At 47.8% G+C, this 14,368-nt stretch overlaps 2 protein-coding genes across 5 annotated transcripts in view; both read left to right on the forward strand.

The window, feature by feature from the left end:
* The window catches only part of LMNA (lamin A/C), a 79,819-nt gene extending 65,809 nt beyond the window's left edge, over positions 1 to 14,010 (forward strand). For 2 of the 4 annotated variants that reach the window (XM_053368265.1, XM_053368262.1), the window contains exons 2-12: positions 1,967 to 2,123; positions 4,094 to 4,219; positions 4,441 to 4,611; positions 5,879 to 6,004; positions 6,337 to 6,557; positions 6,858 to 7,071; positions 8,000 to 8,107; positions 8,289 to 8,408; positions 9,431 to 9,532; positions 11,780 to 12,022; positions 13,820 to 14,010. In XM_053368265.1, coding sequence (XP_053224240.1) covers positions 1,967 to 2,123; positions 4,094 to 4,219; positions 4,441 to 4,611; positions 5,879 to 6,004; positions 6,337 to 6,557; positions 6,858 to 7,071; positions 8,000 to 8,107; positions 8,289 to 8,408; positions 9,431 to 9,532; positions 11,780 to 12,022; positions 13,820 to 13,846 — 1,615 coding nt within the window. In that variant the 3' untranslated portion in view covers positions 13,847 to 14,010. Of the gene's footprint in view, positions 1 to 1,966; positions 2,124 to 4,093; positions 4,220 to 4,440; positions 4,612 to 5,878; positions 6,005 to 6,336; positions 6,558 to 6,857; positions 7,072 to 7,999; positions 8,108 to 8,288; positions 8,409 to 9,430; positions 9,533 to 9,995; positions 10,139 to 11,773; positions 12,023 to 13,819 lie in introns of those variants that run through there. The other 2 variants (XM_053368263.1, XM_053368264.1) reach the window with 2 other exon arrangements.
* Positions 1 to 14,368, forward strand: part of LOC128403475 (ras-related protein Rab-11A-like) — a 211,216-nt gene that overhangs the window by 142,991 nt on the left and 53,857 nt on the right. The window lies entirely within an intron of this gene.

Here is a 14,368-nt window from a genome sequence, read left to right on the forward strand (position 1 = left end):
ATCTCTCCCTCTTAGGCCACCTGCAACATGTTGGTGTAAGAACTTTCCTGCACCGCTTTCCCAAAGATGCTCAGGTTGTGGTGAGCTCCCAGCCAGTCAGGGAGACCCAAAAATTTCCTGTTTAGAACTGGGGAACATGAAAAGCACCGTCAAAGCCACCCCTGTGTTTAAGGGCTGTCAGCCAACCAGATTTATCTGCTAATACACCCCTTGATTGATTACATTTGCATACAGTGGTACCTTGGTTCTCAAACTTAGTCCGTTCCAAAACCAAGGTGCGCTTTCCCATAGAAAGTAATGCAAAATGGTTTAATCTGTTCCAGACTTTTAACAACAACCCCTAAAACAGCAATTTAACATGAATTTTACTATCTGAAAAGACCATTGATCCATAAATTGAAAGCAATAAGCAATGTACTGCAGTCACGCAATCAATCAATCAGTAGCTGAACTGGGTTCCACACAGTCACAAAAACAAAACAATAAGAGCCGCAAAAACAAAAAAGCAAAATAAATAGCAAAATCACAGACCTCAGTGTAACACTCAAATCGGAAGCATAACACTCGAAACGGAGCACATTCGGCTTCCAAAAAATGTTTGCAAACAGGAACACTTCCTTCCAGGTTTGCAGTGTTTGGGTTCCAAGTTGTTTGAGTACCAAGGCGTTTGAGAACCAAAGTACCACTGTATTGCCAAAACTTCTAAATACACATATTAAAATCTCTCTTTTTAAAGGCAGTTAAGAAAACGTGACATTTAATATGTAAGGGGCTACACCTCTTGTGTTAGGAGGGAAGTCCTCCTTTAGTCTTTCATATTTTTCTCCCCTTTATCTGTGACAGTAACACACCAGAACCAAAGTAGTCATGGAAAACTAACCTGTGCCTTCAACTTCTGAAATTGACCTTGGTAGAGTAATCAACAAAAGCTTTAGTGGATTAACCTAAAACAGTGTTATACATATTTCTAAACACACTTGCAAGAGGATAGGGTCACAGTGGCCCACATCAGCCTTCACAATGTTTTGGACGGCAAAAGTTGTAACCTGGACACCTGGAGGGCACCTGGTTGCAGAACGCTTGTCTGTGCTGCATTGCATGTCTCCGTTTCCTCCCTTCCTGGGGGCAGGGGAAGGCTAAGTGGAGACATGAGGAGAGTTTATAAAACTAGGCTTGTTGTGGCAAAAGTGGATAGAAAGAACTTCTCATAATTGGTTGTTTTAGTGAAACTGAGGTTCAGGTGCAGAAAACGGAATTTTCTGGAAATATGATGGTTGCTGGCTCAGAGTGCCTTCAAAGAGGGACTAGGCAACTTCACAGAGGCGGGAGACAGTGTTATTGATTGATGTTGTTTCTTATAAAACCTCCAAATCCAGAGGCAGTCTAGATGTGAACACCAGTTGCTAAGGGTGAACAGCAGGGACAGGCCACTGCCTCCATATCTTTGTTGAGGGTCTTCCTTATGAGCAGGCATAGGCAAACTCGGCCCTCCTGATGTTTTGGGACTACAAATCCCATCATCCCTAGCTAACAGGACCAGCGGTCAGGGATGATGGGAATTGTAGTCTCAAAACATCTGGAGGGCTGAGTTTGCCTATGCCTGCTTAAGAGCATCTGACAAGCTACTGTTTGAAATGGGATGCTTGACTAAATGGCTCTGTGTCCTGATCCAGCAAAGCTCAGTGTGTCTTGTCGATCTTGCCGCTTAAGAACTTCACGTTGCATTTTCTGCTTACTGACGCATTATATTATGAAATCGTACTCATTGCAGACTGACTTACAAAGAAAACAGACAAACCATTTTATTACTTCCACAATGATTTTGTCATTTGCCATTTTTATAATAACAAATCGTCAGGGCTTTTTTGTTTGTTTGTTTTTTGTTTTTGTACCTTGGTCTCTGAAGAAGACAAGCCTCTCTCCAGTGTGGGTTAACAGCTGTGCCTTCTTCTTTTTCCCATTTTAGGAACACCAAGAAGGAAGGGGAGCTGCTGACCGCTCAAGCCCGCCTGAAGGACGTTGAGGCCTTGCTGAACTCCAAGGAAGCAGCACTCACCACCGCCTTGGGAGAGAAACGCAACTTGGAGAATGAGCTCCGTGATCTGCGGGGGCAACTGGCCAAGGTGAGGACCACCAGCTCAGTAGTCTCCTTCCCTCTTCATCTTACGTTTTTCTGCAATGGACCTTAATTTTGCCACTGGGGGGGGTGGACTTGTGAAGTTGACCCTAGATCAGGCATGGCCAAACTTGGCCCTCCAGCTGTTTTGGGACTACAATTCCCATCATCCCTGACCCCTGGTCCTGTTAGCTAGGGATTATGGGAGTTGTAGTCCCAAAACAGCTGGAGGGGCCAAGTTTGGCCATGCCTGCCCTAGATGGTATAATCTTTAAGAATGTGGAAGACCTCTGCTGGCTCAGACCAAAATGCTGTCTGGGCCAGCTTTCTGTTCCGGCAGCTGCCGGCCAGTTTGCCTTTTAGCGCACCCACATAGGGCCTGGAGGGTGACTGTTGGTTGCCTGTTAATTGACTTCAGCGTCTGACAATCAGGGTAGACTGCCTTGGGTCTTGGAGGTTCCACTTGGCTTTCATGGTTAACCGCTGCAGATAGATCTCCTGCTCTTCTATGAGTTCATCCTAACCTCCTTTTAAAAAGAAAGCAATCTCACCTGGCCAATTGTGTTGTGCTTTCTTTGGTCTGCCAGCCCATTCCACTGGGTGACCTTCAGTTATGGGAGAGGGAGGAGGAAGCTGGCTCCCCCTCCCTCTCCCCACCCCATAGTGAATTCATAAACCCCTGCCTTCACCAACCCTAGTCCATAATTGTACCGGAACCCTTTTTGTGGGGGTGGGGTGGGGGAGTGGGAAGCACTGGAGGTTAGGAAATCTATCCCATGAAGATTTTAAACAGCCAGCAGATGGCAGCACAATCTGCCATCTGGGCAAGGCAGTCCTTTAAACCCAACAATCCCTCTTGGATTTTAAAGCAGATTCATGCTTCCAGGTGAAAGCATGTGGGGTAGACCTTCTGGCTGTCAGTGCTACTTCAGACTGTAGTGGGCAGGAGGATATGTGGTGAAGCACCCTCCCCAGTGCACACACAAAGCTGTTATTCACCCCCTCCCATCTGGAAAGCTTCACTTCCAGGGAGGACTGTACCACGTGTCTTTTCTGTATGCTAGGAAGCTGCTTTCCGAAGAAGCTTCTGAGCGCAATAGACGGCCTGGCTTTGCAGAGGGCAGCTTCCTTTGTGACCCATGAGAGTGCCAAGCCGGGGCTGGCCCCTATTCTTGGGCTGGTTTTTGGAATTCCGGCAAAGTGGAAATGCACCTGGGTGCTCCCAGAGATTTCCCAGCCCATCTGAGAGACAGTGCTTGGGGAATATGGCAGTCCCTGGCCCAGCCACAGCTTCAATCTGCCCCCAGTATAATTTATTCATTTCACAAAATGCATCTACCGCTTGATTGTAAGGAAAAACCTCAAAGCGGTTTGCAAAAAGGATGAAACAACAAAGTTGCTATTAAAAACATTAGAATAAGGTCATAGATGAACTAAAAACAAACATTAGGAAGAACTTCCTGACAGCAAGAGCTGTTCGACAGTGGAATTTGCTGCCAAGGAGTGTGGTGGAGTCTCCTTCTTTGGAGGTCTTTAAGCAGAGGCTTGACAACCATATGTCAGGAGTGCTCTGATGGTGTTTCCTGTTTGGCAGGGGGTTGGACTCGATGGCCCTTGTGGTCTCTTCCAACTCTATGATTCTATGATTCTATAAAAACCAGATTGAAACACAGGTCAATGTACTACAAATCTGGACAGGCTTACCGGAACAAAAACAATTTTAGGCATTGAAAAGAGTACAGTGAAGGCATCTGCCAATACCAACAGGCAGAGAGTTCCACAGTCCTACTACACTAAAAGATTGATTTGTTACAAATGTGGAATGAGTATTATATGGCATCTGTAACAGAGCCAGTTCCATGGATTCAAGTGCTCAGGTGGGCATATATAAAGGCCGCCACCTTTCATCCCATTCACATGCTTCTCCCGTTCTCTTTTTTTTCATACCACCCTGTCTTCCTGCCAATCTATCCAAAGCTGGAAGCTGCTTTGGCTGAGGCCAAGAAGCAACTTCAGGACGAGATGCTGCGACGGGTGGATGCGGAGAACAGACTGCAGACCCTGAGGGAGGAGCTCGAGTTCCAGAAGAACATCTACAGCGAGGTGAGTGGGGCGGCCTGCAAAAAACAGCACAGCCGCACATACCCTCACCCAACCCCCCCTGGGCTTGCCCGCAATTCCTGTCCCTGCATTGTAAGGCTGAAGATTGTTTGGGGAAACCCAGAAGCAAGACCTGAGCACAAGAACCCCCCCTCTCTGCCCCTGGCTTCCAGCCATTAATAGCCTTTGTCCCCCATGACTCTTCTTTCCGGCTTCTCCTGCAGGAGCTTCGCGAGAGCAAACGCCGCCACGAGACCCGCCTGGTGGAGATTGACAACGGACGCCAGCGGGAATTTGAAAGCAAGCTGGCTGATGCCCTGCATGATCTGAGGGCCCAGCACGAAATGCAAGTCAGGCTGTACAAGGAAGAGCTAGAGAAGACTTACGGCTCCAAGGTACCACCCTGGCCTTAAACTCCTTACCTTTGGCCAGAGAGATGGAGCCTTTTTACACTACTTTTGGTGCCAACCTATTTGTTTATTTCCTCTGGTTTGCACTGCAGTGGCAGCCTGCTCCTAAGAGACTGCGGAGCTATTCAGGGCTGGCACACCTGTGAGGCAGTCGCCTCAGGTGGCAGATTGGGCCGCCTCCATCACCCCCACAGCTGCCCCCCCGCCTCCACCCGCCTGCTCCTCTCCAGCCTCCTGGGGGCAGGCTGCAGGAGACGGGGAGGAGAAGAAGGAGAAGGCAGCATGACAGCATTGTCTGTCTCGCCTCAAGCGGCAAAACATCCTGGGCCAGCCCTGCTTTCCCTTTTGCACGTATTATCTCTCCACCCAACCAGCCCCAACTAAAAAGCTAGAATTAAAGTCCAAGAGTTAACACTATTTCTCATTTAGGTCCTGTTTGGTGTAGGAAATGTGAGGAGTTCAAGTTTTTGAAGTACAGGCAATGACCCCTTTTGTGCGGGGGCTACGTTACACACTGCGTGTGTCTGCTTGCTCTCCCCTGCTCTGCCTCTGCCACCTTCCTGGTTGCAGCAGTGCGCACGTGCATGGTCACACGTCAGCCGGCTGCTGCCTGCATTCAAAGGACTACTCTTCCAATGGTCCTGGGTGGTTCTCCCCATTTTGCAGGCTGGGTGTGAGGGCTGTGAGGGAGTGGATTGCAGCAGCCCTGTAGTGTAGTCTATGGATAGTCGCGTGTGTTTGATGCGGCACTGAACTTGAGAGAAGAGTGGTTTGCAACAACCCTGCATTGTGGTCTATGCACATTGGGCCATATCTAATACACTATCATGGTCACTATTTCCCTCTCTCTCTTGTACAACAATCAGGGCTGTTAAATATTGTTTTGAAACACTGCATTGAAATACCATCACCACTCCCAGATAGCCATTTTTCTTCAGTGGCTGGTTTGGATTTCCAGAAGTAAAAAAAACCAGAAACCACCTCCACTTGCGGTGCAGGTTAAAGATATTAAACTGTGTTCCCAACCCACTGCAAACTAATGTCCAGTGGTGGCTGGGGGCTGATGGGAGCTGTAGTCCAAGATGGCCATGCTGGCTGGGGGATGTTGGGAGTTGTGGTTCAAAGCATCCAGAAGGTTGGTGAAGGCTGCTTTAGACAAAGGCAGCCCATGTCCCAGAAAGTTCCTTTCTGTCCTCCTTTCTGGAGTGCCCAGTTTCTTCTGTGCCTCATCGCAGCCGATCTTCCTTTTCAGCTGGATAACGCCAAGCAGTCAGCCGAGCGGAACAGCAGCATGGCGGGGGCAGCCCATGAAGAGTTGCAGCAGACTCGCATCCGCATCGACAGCCTGTCAGCGCAGCTGAGCCAGCTGCAGAAGCAGGTGAGGGATCGGGAAGGGTCACAGGGACAGGCGGCCAGTGCTGTGATCTGTTTTGAGTGCTGTTGGCTCCCTGGATGACACTGGGACTGCTGAATGTCTTTGCCCAGGGTGCTCTAAATTGAGGCTTATTCCTCCAGCTGAGTAACGGCTACATTGCACTGAAACTCTGCCCACTTAACTCTTAAGGGGTTTTGAGCGAAGCCCTTTCTGATTTCCAACCCTGTAGAGTAAGAATGAGCACCACCACCCTGTGAGGATCTAATGAATTTCTCCATGCCCCTTGTGCTGTTGGCCTGCTCCACCTACCAGCTCCTCTTATTCCTCCTTCCCAGCTCTCTGCCAAGGAAGCGAAGCTGCGTGACCTGGAGGACGCTCTTGCCCGGGAGCGCGACACCAGCCGCCGTATCCTGTCCGAAAAGGAGCGGGAGATGGCAGACATGCGGGCCCGCATGCAGCAGCAGCTGGATGAGTACCAGGAGCTGCTGGACATCAAGTTAGCCCTGGATATGGAGATCAATGCCTACCGCAAGCTCCTGGAGGGAGAGGAGGAGAGGTAGGTGCAGGGCTGGGAAAGTTGACCCAGTGGGGCTGGAGTCAAAACACGGTGGTCTCCCTCGGACGGTGGCCTCCTGTTCTTTCTCTGTTGGAGGGTCCGGCTGTAGGTTGAGTGGAGAGTTTGGTAAATGGGTCTTCTCTTGGAAAAGAACAGAACAAAGAGGCAGGATGCTGGATTAGATGGGCCATTGGGCTGATCCAGCAGGGCTCTTACGTTCTTAGTTTCAGCTCCTGCATGCATCTGAAGACAAGTCACCTTGACACCCTCCTCTCCTCTCTCTTCTCTCCCCACCCCCAGGCTGCGTCTCTCCCCCAGCCCCACCTCCCAGAAGGGGGGCACCAGGACACGCATCTCCCACTCTTCTATGCAAAGCTCTTCCAAGAAGCGGAAGCTGGAGGATGGAGAGAGCCGCACTAGCTATTCCCACCATGCCCGGACCAGCGGCCGCGTGGCTGTGGAGGAAATAGACCTGGCAGGGAAGTTTGTCCGCCTGAGGAACAAGTCAAATGAGGTGGGTTACCTTTTGGTGGGGACGGGAGAGGGGAAGTGCCTTGCTGCTTGGCAGAAATCCTGGGGTGGTCAGGAGGAAGAGGGGCATGTCCAGCTGCCCATAAGGCAGATCTTGATGAGCTTTTCAGTCCTCGGCCGCATTCAAAATTCGCCAGGTGCCAGGCGCATTTTGCGCCATCAGCATGCCCATCAGCTTAGTCTCAGTGCTGCTGTTGTAGAACTCAGGAAGGGTGGGGATAGGGCTAGAATTATTTGTCAATGCTTGCCATTGCCTCTGGCGCCACCTGCTGTCGGGCTCCTTGCCTTCTGTCCTACCAAGCCCAAAGGGCATCAGCTGCCACTTTTGTTTAGATTTCCTAGCGTCAAACAACGAAGGAATACAGAGAATAGAACCTCATCAAGCATCACTCTCTATAAGAAATAGGAGTATATTGCACACTGAATTATCTCAATGCAACTCAGAATAACATGAGTTTAAAGAATATATATAACAACCGTCTCAGATCCATCTTGAAGAGATATATACGATCTTACTGATTACTATTCAATTTGGACCGGCCTGAAGAAGGGTGTTGAAAGAGAGATTTTATCTGAATATCTTGTTGTCGGACTCCTCCTCATACAGTTTCTCAACTGCAAGATTTAACACAGAGAATCTGTACCTGGTCTTCATTCGAATTACATTACATTCGAACTCTTGAACCTGGTGACATTGAATAGTAATCTGTAAGATAGTATATATCTCCTCAAGATTGATCTGAGGATCTATATATTATTTAAGTTCACATTATTCTGAGTTATACAGTGGACCCTCCAGATATGAACTTAATTTGTTCCGGGGGTCTGTACATACCCCGAAAAGTCCCGCATCCAGAGGTGCCGCTTCTGCGCACACTTACCATGGCCATCTCTCTTCTGTGTTTTTTTAGGACCAGTCCCTGGGAAACTGGCAGATCAAGCGCCAGAATGGAGACGAGGCCCCCATCTCCTACAGGTTCCCCCCCAAGTTCACCTTGAAGGCAGGCCAGCTGGTTACGGTGAGTAGCTGCAAGCCTCGTGCAAAGCAGAAGTGCATAATTCCCATAACGGGGCCAGTGACTGCGTGAGGAGGAGGATGGATGTGGCGCAGCCCCCTGGCCCTCCTCCAGTATGCAGCACTGTTGTATGTCGGCATCTCCCTTGTTGACTTTCTCTTCTTCCTCTCTGTCCCCACTTAAGATCTGGGCCTCTGGTGCTGGGGTGACCCACAACCCTCCCAGTGATATGGTGTGGAAAAACCAGAGCTCGTGGGGAACTGGAGACAGCTTGCGCACTGCTCTACTCACCTCTAGTGGAGAGGTAAGGCACCCTGTGGTGGATGGTTGGGGCCGCTATTCCTCAGTGAGGCCAGAGCTGTTGCTGGTCAAAGCCCAGGACTCCATTGCATTGCCCTTTGCTTACGGCTCTCACATTCCCCTCTTCCTCCTGTTATGTCTGTGAATTTATTGAGCTGGGGGGGGCAACCTTTTTCACCCAAGGGACGCATTTTCTCATGGGGTGAGCAGAGCAAAAAAAAATGGGTGGAGCCACTGGTGCGACATATTCCTCTGTACTGTTGGCTAGGTTAAAACAACCACACGCACATCTCCCCCCGTCCTCCTCCTATCTGAGCAAAGAGGCCTTATCAGGGATCCATTCCTGCCAGGCAAAAGAGAGCCAGTGTGGTGTAGTGGTTAAGAGCAGTGGACTTGTAATCTGGGGAACCGGGTTCGCTTCCCCGCTCCTCCACATGCAGCTGCTGGGTGACCTTGGGCTCGTCACACTTCTCTGAAGTCTCTCAGCCCCACTCACCTCACAGAGTGTTTGTTGTGGGGGAGGAAGGGAAAGGAGAATGTTAGCCTCTTTGAGACTCCTTTGGGTAGTGATAAAGTGGGATATCAAATCCAAACTCCTCTTCTTCTCTTCTTCTCAGAGTGTGGGTGGTGAGTATGGCCTGGACAGAGTCTCAGGGCCTGGAGTGCCCTACCTCTTAATTTAAATTATAGGATACTGCTCTGGTCACTTCAACACCATCTACCTAGAGCAGGTGGCTTCCCCCAAAGAATTATGGGAACTGTAGTTTGTGAAGGGTGCTGGGAACTGTAGCTTAGCTATAGTTCCCAGTGTGGATGTGACTCCTCTGTTGACTGTTACATACCCATTTTTTAAAAGAGGTTTAAGAGACTGTGACAATTTAACTCTTCCCAAACCCCTCTTCCCAGTACCAAGACCAGGTTATTGTCCTCTCTGTCCGCCTGACGGCCTCTATGACATAAAGCCCAGTTGAAAGAGCAAAGTACCAGCAACTCACCTGACATCCTTTCTTTGTTTCCCCTCCACAGGAAGTGGCCATGCGGAAGCTGGTGCGCACCGTGATTGTCAACGACGACGATGAAGATGATGAGGATGAAGATGGGCGCCACCACCACCACCATGTGAGTTTTCTGGGGTTCTCTGCTAGTAGGGGGAGCGGCTGCAGAGCAGGCATGACCCACCCTCTCAGGGAAGGCTTCCATGCGCTACTGCAATGCTCCTAATAAAGGAGGGCATTAAAAGCCCACGGAAGCACGATAGGATGCTGCTCTTGCCTGGGGCCTCTCTCCCCTTCTCTTCCTGTATTTTAGCACATCCCTGTACTCTGTATTAGCTTGGTCTGTCCTGATTCCTGTGCTCCTTTGATTTGGTCTATAATTTTTGTTAGCTTTCTCTCTTACCCCAAAGTACAAAAGAAAAACAGCAAACCATAGGCAAACATGGTTTTTTGCACAATAGCCCACCAACAAGATGAATACAGTGCTGAAACATGCATTTCTCCTATATTTCATAGTATGACATGTACATTAATTCAGTACAAATCGTGGGGGGATATTACCAGGTGCTGAACCACATTCTCCGCTTTCCTTGCAGGTTTGAAACCCATATTTTAAACTGAAGATCCCTGGTCCAAGACTGTATTTCAGTCAGTTACACCCAATGCTGTGGAGACTGACCTTCCAATCTCTTGTCTATTAGTCAATAAAGTAAAATCAAACTGAGAAAATAGAAATGAATCCTGTTTACACCGTCCTCTCATTAATTTTAACTTATGAGACAATTTCTGTAATAGGAAAAGTTGCTAAACTTCTACAACCAACAATTTTAGAGCCCCATTTTAAAACAGCTGCATTGGTTGCCAGTTCGTTGCTAGGCCCAATTCAAGGTGCTCATGTTAGCACTGAAAGCACTAAATAACTTAGGTCCCAGATACCTGGAAGACCACCTCCTTCCTTACAGACCCTCTCTGGTGTTAAAATCAGATGAGTTGGGCCCTCTTGCTAGTTCCACATCCCCCAGAAGTTTGGTGGTGTCCCCAGAGAGGGCCTTTTTTGTGGCAGCCCCTGAGTTTGCATGTTCAAAGTTTGCTCCCACCAGAGTTTAGAAGTGTTTGCATCGCAACCATGAGCTTGGTTAGCTCTTCTTTGCTGTGCAAAAGGAACACAAGCAAACTCAGGGATGGCCTCGCCTTGCACCCCAGAGATCAATTTGTTTAAAGTCTAAACTTATTCTTAATTTCACCCCCAAGACTATACATAAATTTAGGGCCAAATTTCATGCTTTTAACTAAACCAATTTGAAATGCCCATTCCACACAGTCAAGCGTCTGAAAGATGCTAAGGATGTTTCTGCTTACTACTACTTCTAACAATAATACTTATTAATACTTAATATTATTAATTTCCAAAAGGAGACCAAACTGGGATAAAGCCAGTTTGGTCCACATGGATGTAATCACCTATAATTCGTTTTAAGCTCTTTGCTGGGGGGGGGGGGTGACATTTGGCATACTGCCTGCCTGCAACTCCCAAGCCTACCCCGAGCCGTCGGGGGAAGGGGGGAGCTGTGGCCCCTTCATTTTTACAGGTGGGGGAGGCTTGGGAGTGGCGGGCGGGCAGCACACCGAATGTCCGACATGGGCGGCTCACTCCGGCACCCAAGCGGCTATTCCGTGCCTGGGAGGGCACCCGCCCCGCCCCGCCCCCCTCGGAAGCGCATCTGCCCTGGGCAGTGCGGGCATATGCTCTGCCGCTGCAGCCACCCACAGCCAATGCAGAATTGAACCCTCCCCTCCCCTCCATCAGCTGATATCACATTGCTCTCAGTTGATGGACAGGTAATTGAGGTATAGGGGAATTGGCCTCTTCGGCCAAATTAGACCCCCTGGTGGACCAGCTGTTCTCCACCCTTTTAATTCCTCCCGTATATCACCTTCCTGCTTCTAAAGGATTGCTAAAAAGATACTAATTTGCATACTTTTTTTAATATTCCCTTTCAAATCTCCCCATCCATAGGGTTAATTCCTCCTCTGAAAAGCTTTCTAAACATCTGCTGCAAAATTTTCAATTGCACACTGTTAGGCACATACGCAGATCCCAAATCATAACCTAGTGCATGGCTTTTGCTTTTTCCCTTCAGAAGAATAAATAAAACATCCATTGCTATCCTTCAAAACTTTTTTCCCGCTTCTAATCGAAAGTTTCGGTGATTCTGTCTCTGCGTTGGAGATGGGGAAGCTGTGGCACTCCCGACAGTGGACTGCAACCACCATCCTGCCTGGAGCCGAGCGTCTCAGCAGCCCCAGGCAGGCCGATTGGTTCCCCATGCCTGTTCTCTGTGTGGTTCAGCTTCTGATCTTCCTCCTCCTCTAGAGCCACTGCAGCGGCTCTGGCGACCCAGGCGAGTACAACCTGCGTTCCCGCACTGTGCTTTGTGGCACCTGCGGGCAGCCGGCAGACAAGGGGGCCAGTACCACCAACGCTGCGACCAGCACCCTGTCCTCTGGCTCTTCCTCTTCCAGCCTCACCATCACACGCAGCTACCGTACCGGAGGCAGCAGCCTTGGGGAGAACCTGCTCCCCCGGACCTACATCCTGGGCAATTCCAGCCCACGCCAGCAGGTCAGTGGGTTGAGCTTTTGGGGGCCAGAATTTAGGGGAAATCAGCAGGGAGGAGGGAGTCCCATCATTAACTGTAGCATCTGTTGTGGCATTGTCAACTGTTAATGTCTGGAGACCCTTGAAAACACACAAGGCCAAGTGTGAAATAACATTTCCCAAATGCTTCCAGCAAGACCCTAGCAGAACAGCAAAAAAAGAGTAAGAAAAAAAAGAGCACAGCCCAACTCGGTGTGGACCCATGGAAGTTAACAGGCATGGCTCTCTTAGGCCCATCAATTTCAGTGGGTTTACTCTGAGTAGAACCCAGTTTGCTACAACCCTACGTGTCTATTATCACTGCGGAGAATTCGTCTAACTTTAAAAAGGCCTCACAAGGCTTTCCCCAAACGACAGATGCTGTCCATTTGTATTTCTCTATATGAATGAAATCGGTCAGTTTTGCCATGAATGCTTCTACCATGTTTCTGCACCTGTTTGTTAAGCGATGGTGGATTAAGACTATTGGAGGCGACTGAAATGTGGCAGCTGTTTTAACAAACCAGATCAGGTTGCTTGAGGTGCATAGAAATTCCCAAGTGATGTACACAGGGGACTCAGTGATAATGAAAATGACTAGATTGGGGAGAAAGTTGGTTCACCTTTTTATATAAACCCACCTAATTCAGAGTTGGGGGGGGGGCAAATTTGATACACAACTACCCTTTGAAATTTGTGTTTGATTTAATCTTGCAATTGACAACCCAAAAAATGTTTACAAAGCTGTGTATATATGGGAAAGGTGGGAGCAGTGTGGTGCAGTGGTTAGTGTTGAACGAGGACCTGAGAGACCAGAGTTAAAATCTTCCCCTGGCTGTGTGACTTTGGGCCAGTCACTGCCTCTCAGCCAAACCTGTCCAAAAGGGTTGTTGTGGGGATTAAACAAGGAGGGAGAGAACCATGTACAGCACTTTTAGCTCCTTGGAGAAAACAGTGGAATATAAATGCAATAAATAATACATAAAATGCCACTGTTAATGCAAATAAAATTAAAATTATATTAAGGAGAATTGCTTGCCAAGTGTATCCACACTTTAGGGGAAATTCCATACAAAAGAATGTATCAAGAGAAATGCTTATCAGTTTCTTTGTGGTTACTTTAAAGAAAGAAAACTGATGTCCAAATGTGGACAACTAAATTTAATATTTGAAAAATAAAATCTGGAACTGATGGATTTGTCCGTCCCTAAGAATAATGCAGGGTCGGACTTAACTGAGCTGCCCACTGTCTTCCAGAATCTCTCAATCTTATTGCAACACCACAAAGTACAGGCACCATCAGCTTTAGGCTTCAAGCACTTTCAGCATCTATCTCAACTTCTATGAATTTTTGCTAAAGAAAAAGGGATTTGATGCAGGCAATAAAAATATTGTGAACAGTGAAACTACTTGACCTCTTGCAAGAATAAAGGACCAGGTGTGATTTGCAATAACCATTGGGTTATTTCAGGGCAATGAGGGAGAGTCCAACTTTCTCCCTGTGGTGTTGGAATTCCATGTCTCTCCTCAGTCACCTTCTGAACTATAAAAATCCCCCAAATTCTTTGTCCTTTCCTTGGAGGGGAAGGTGCTGAACCTGCAGGAGAACATTGGCTAAGTCATCACGATTTCTTTCCTCAGAATTTTGACTGAGCCTATATGTATATTTTAATGTATGTTTTTTTTGTGGGCGGGGGTTTGAGTTCCCTTTGTTTAAAAAAAGCTTCTAATTAGTTTAAATTTTATTAATAAAAATCTTTCTCTGTGTGTGTCTCCCTCCAGGGCCCTCAAAACTGCAGCATCATGTAAACCTGCCGCTGTTCCCCGACAACGCTCACAGCCTGCTAGACAAAAAGCAACTTATTCCTTACATGCACAGAAGAAACGTTTATAAAAGGAGTTATTTTCTACTGCAGGAATTTATACTTTATTATTACATATTGAGATATATAAAAATATATATAAATGCTAAAGATGCTTCAGGGGTTTTTTAAGAATTTTTTTTTCTATAACAAAAAGAAAAGCTTTAAAAAAAACCACAACCAAGCCAAAGAAATTTGAGTTATTGGTGCCAAAAAGGAGGGGGGGAAATGTTTTACTTTAGTATCTCCTTAACATAGGGGTGTGTATATGTATAGAGATATATATAGAGATTTTTCATTGGAATACCAAAGGTTTCTGTGTGTAAAAGGGGAAAAAAAACAGCCAACAGAGACGAGGCCCTCTTGGTTTCCTATTCTCCCCTAGGGACAAAACTCTGAGAGGGATTTTTGCACTTGCTGTTTCCCTGTGGGAATACACTAAAGATGAATTATACTCATAAGCCACTCT

Source organism: Podarcis raffonei, chromosome 16, assembly GCF_027172205.1.
Source record: "Podarcis raffonei isolate rPodRaf1 chromosome 16, rPodRaf1.pri, whole genome shotgun sequence".
In the NCBI taxonomy this organism is placed as follows: domain Eukaryota; kingdom Metazoa; phylum Chordata; class Lepidosauria; order Squamata; family Lacertidae; genus Podarcis; species Podarcis raffonei.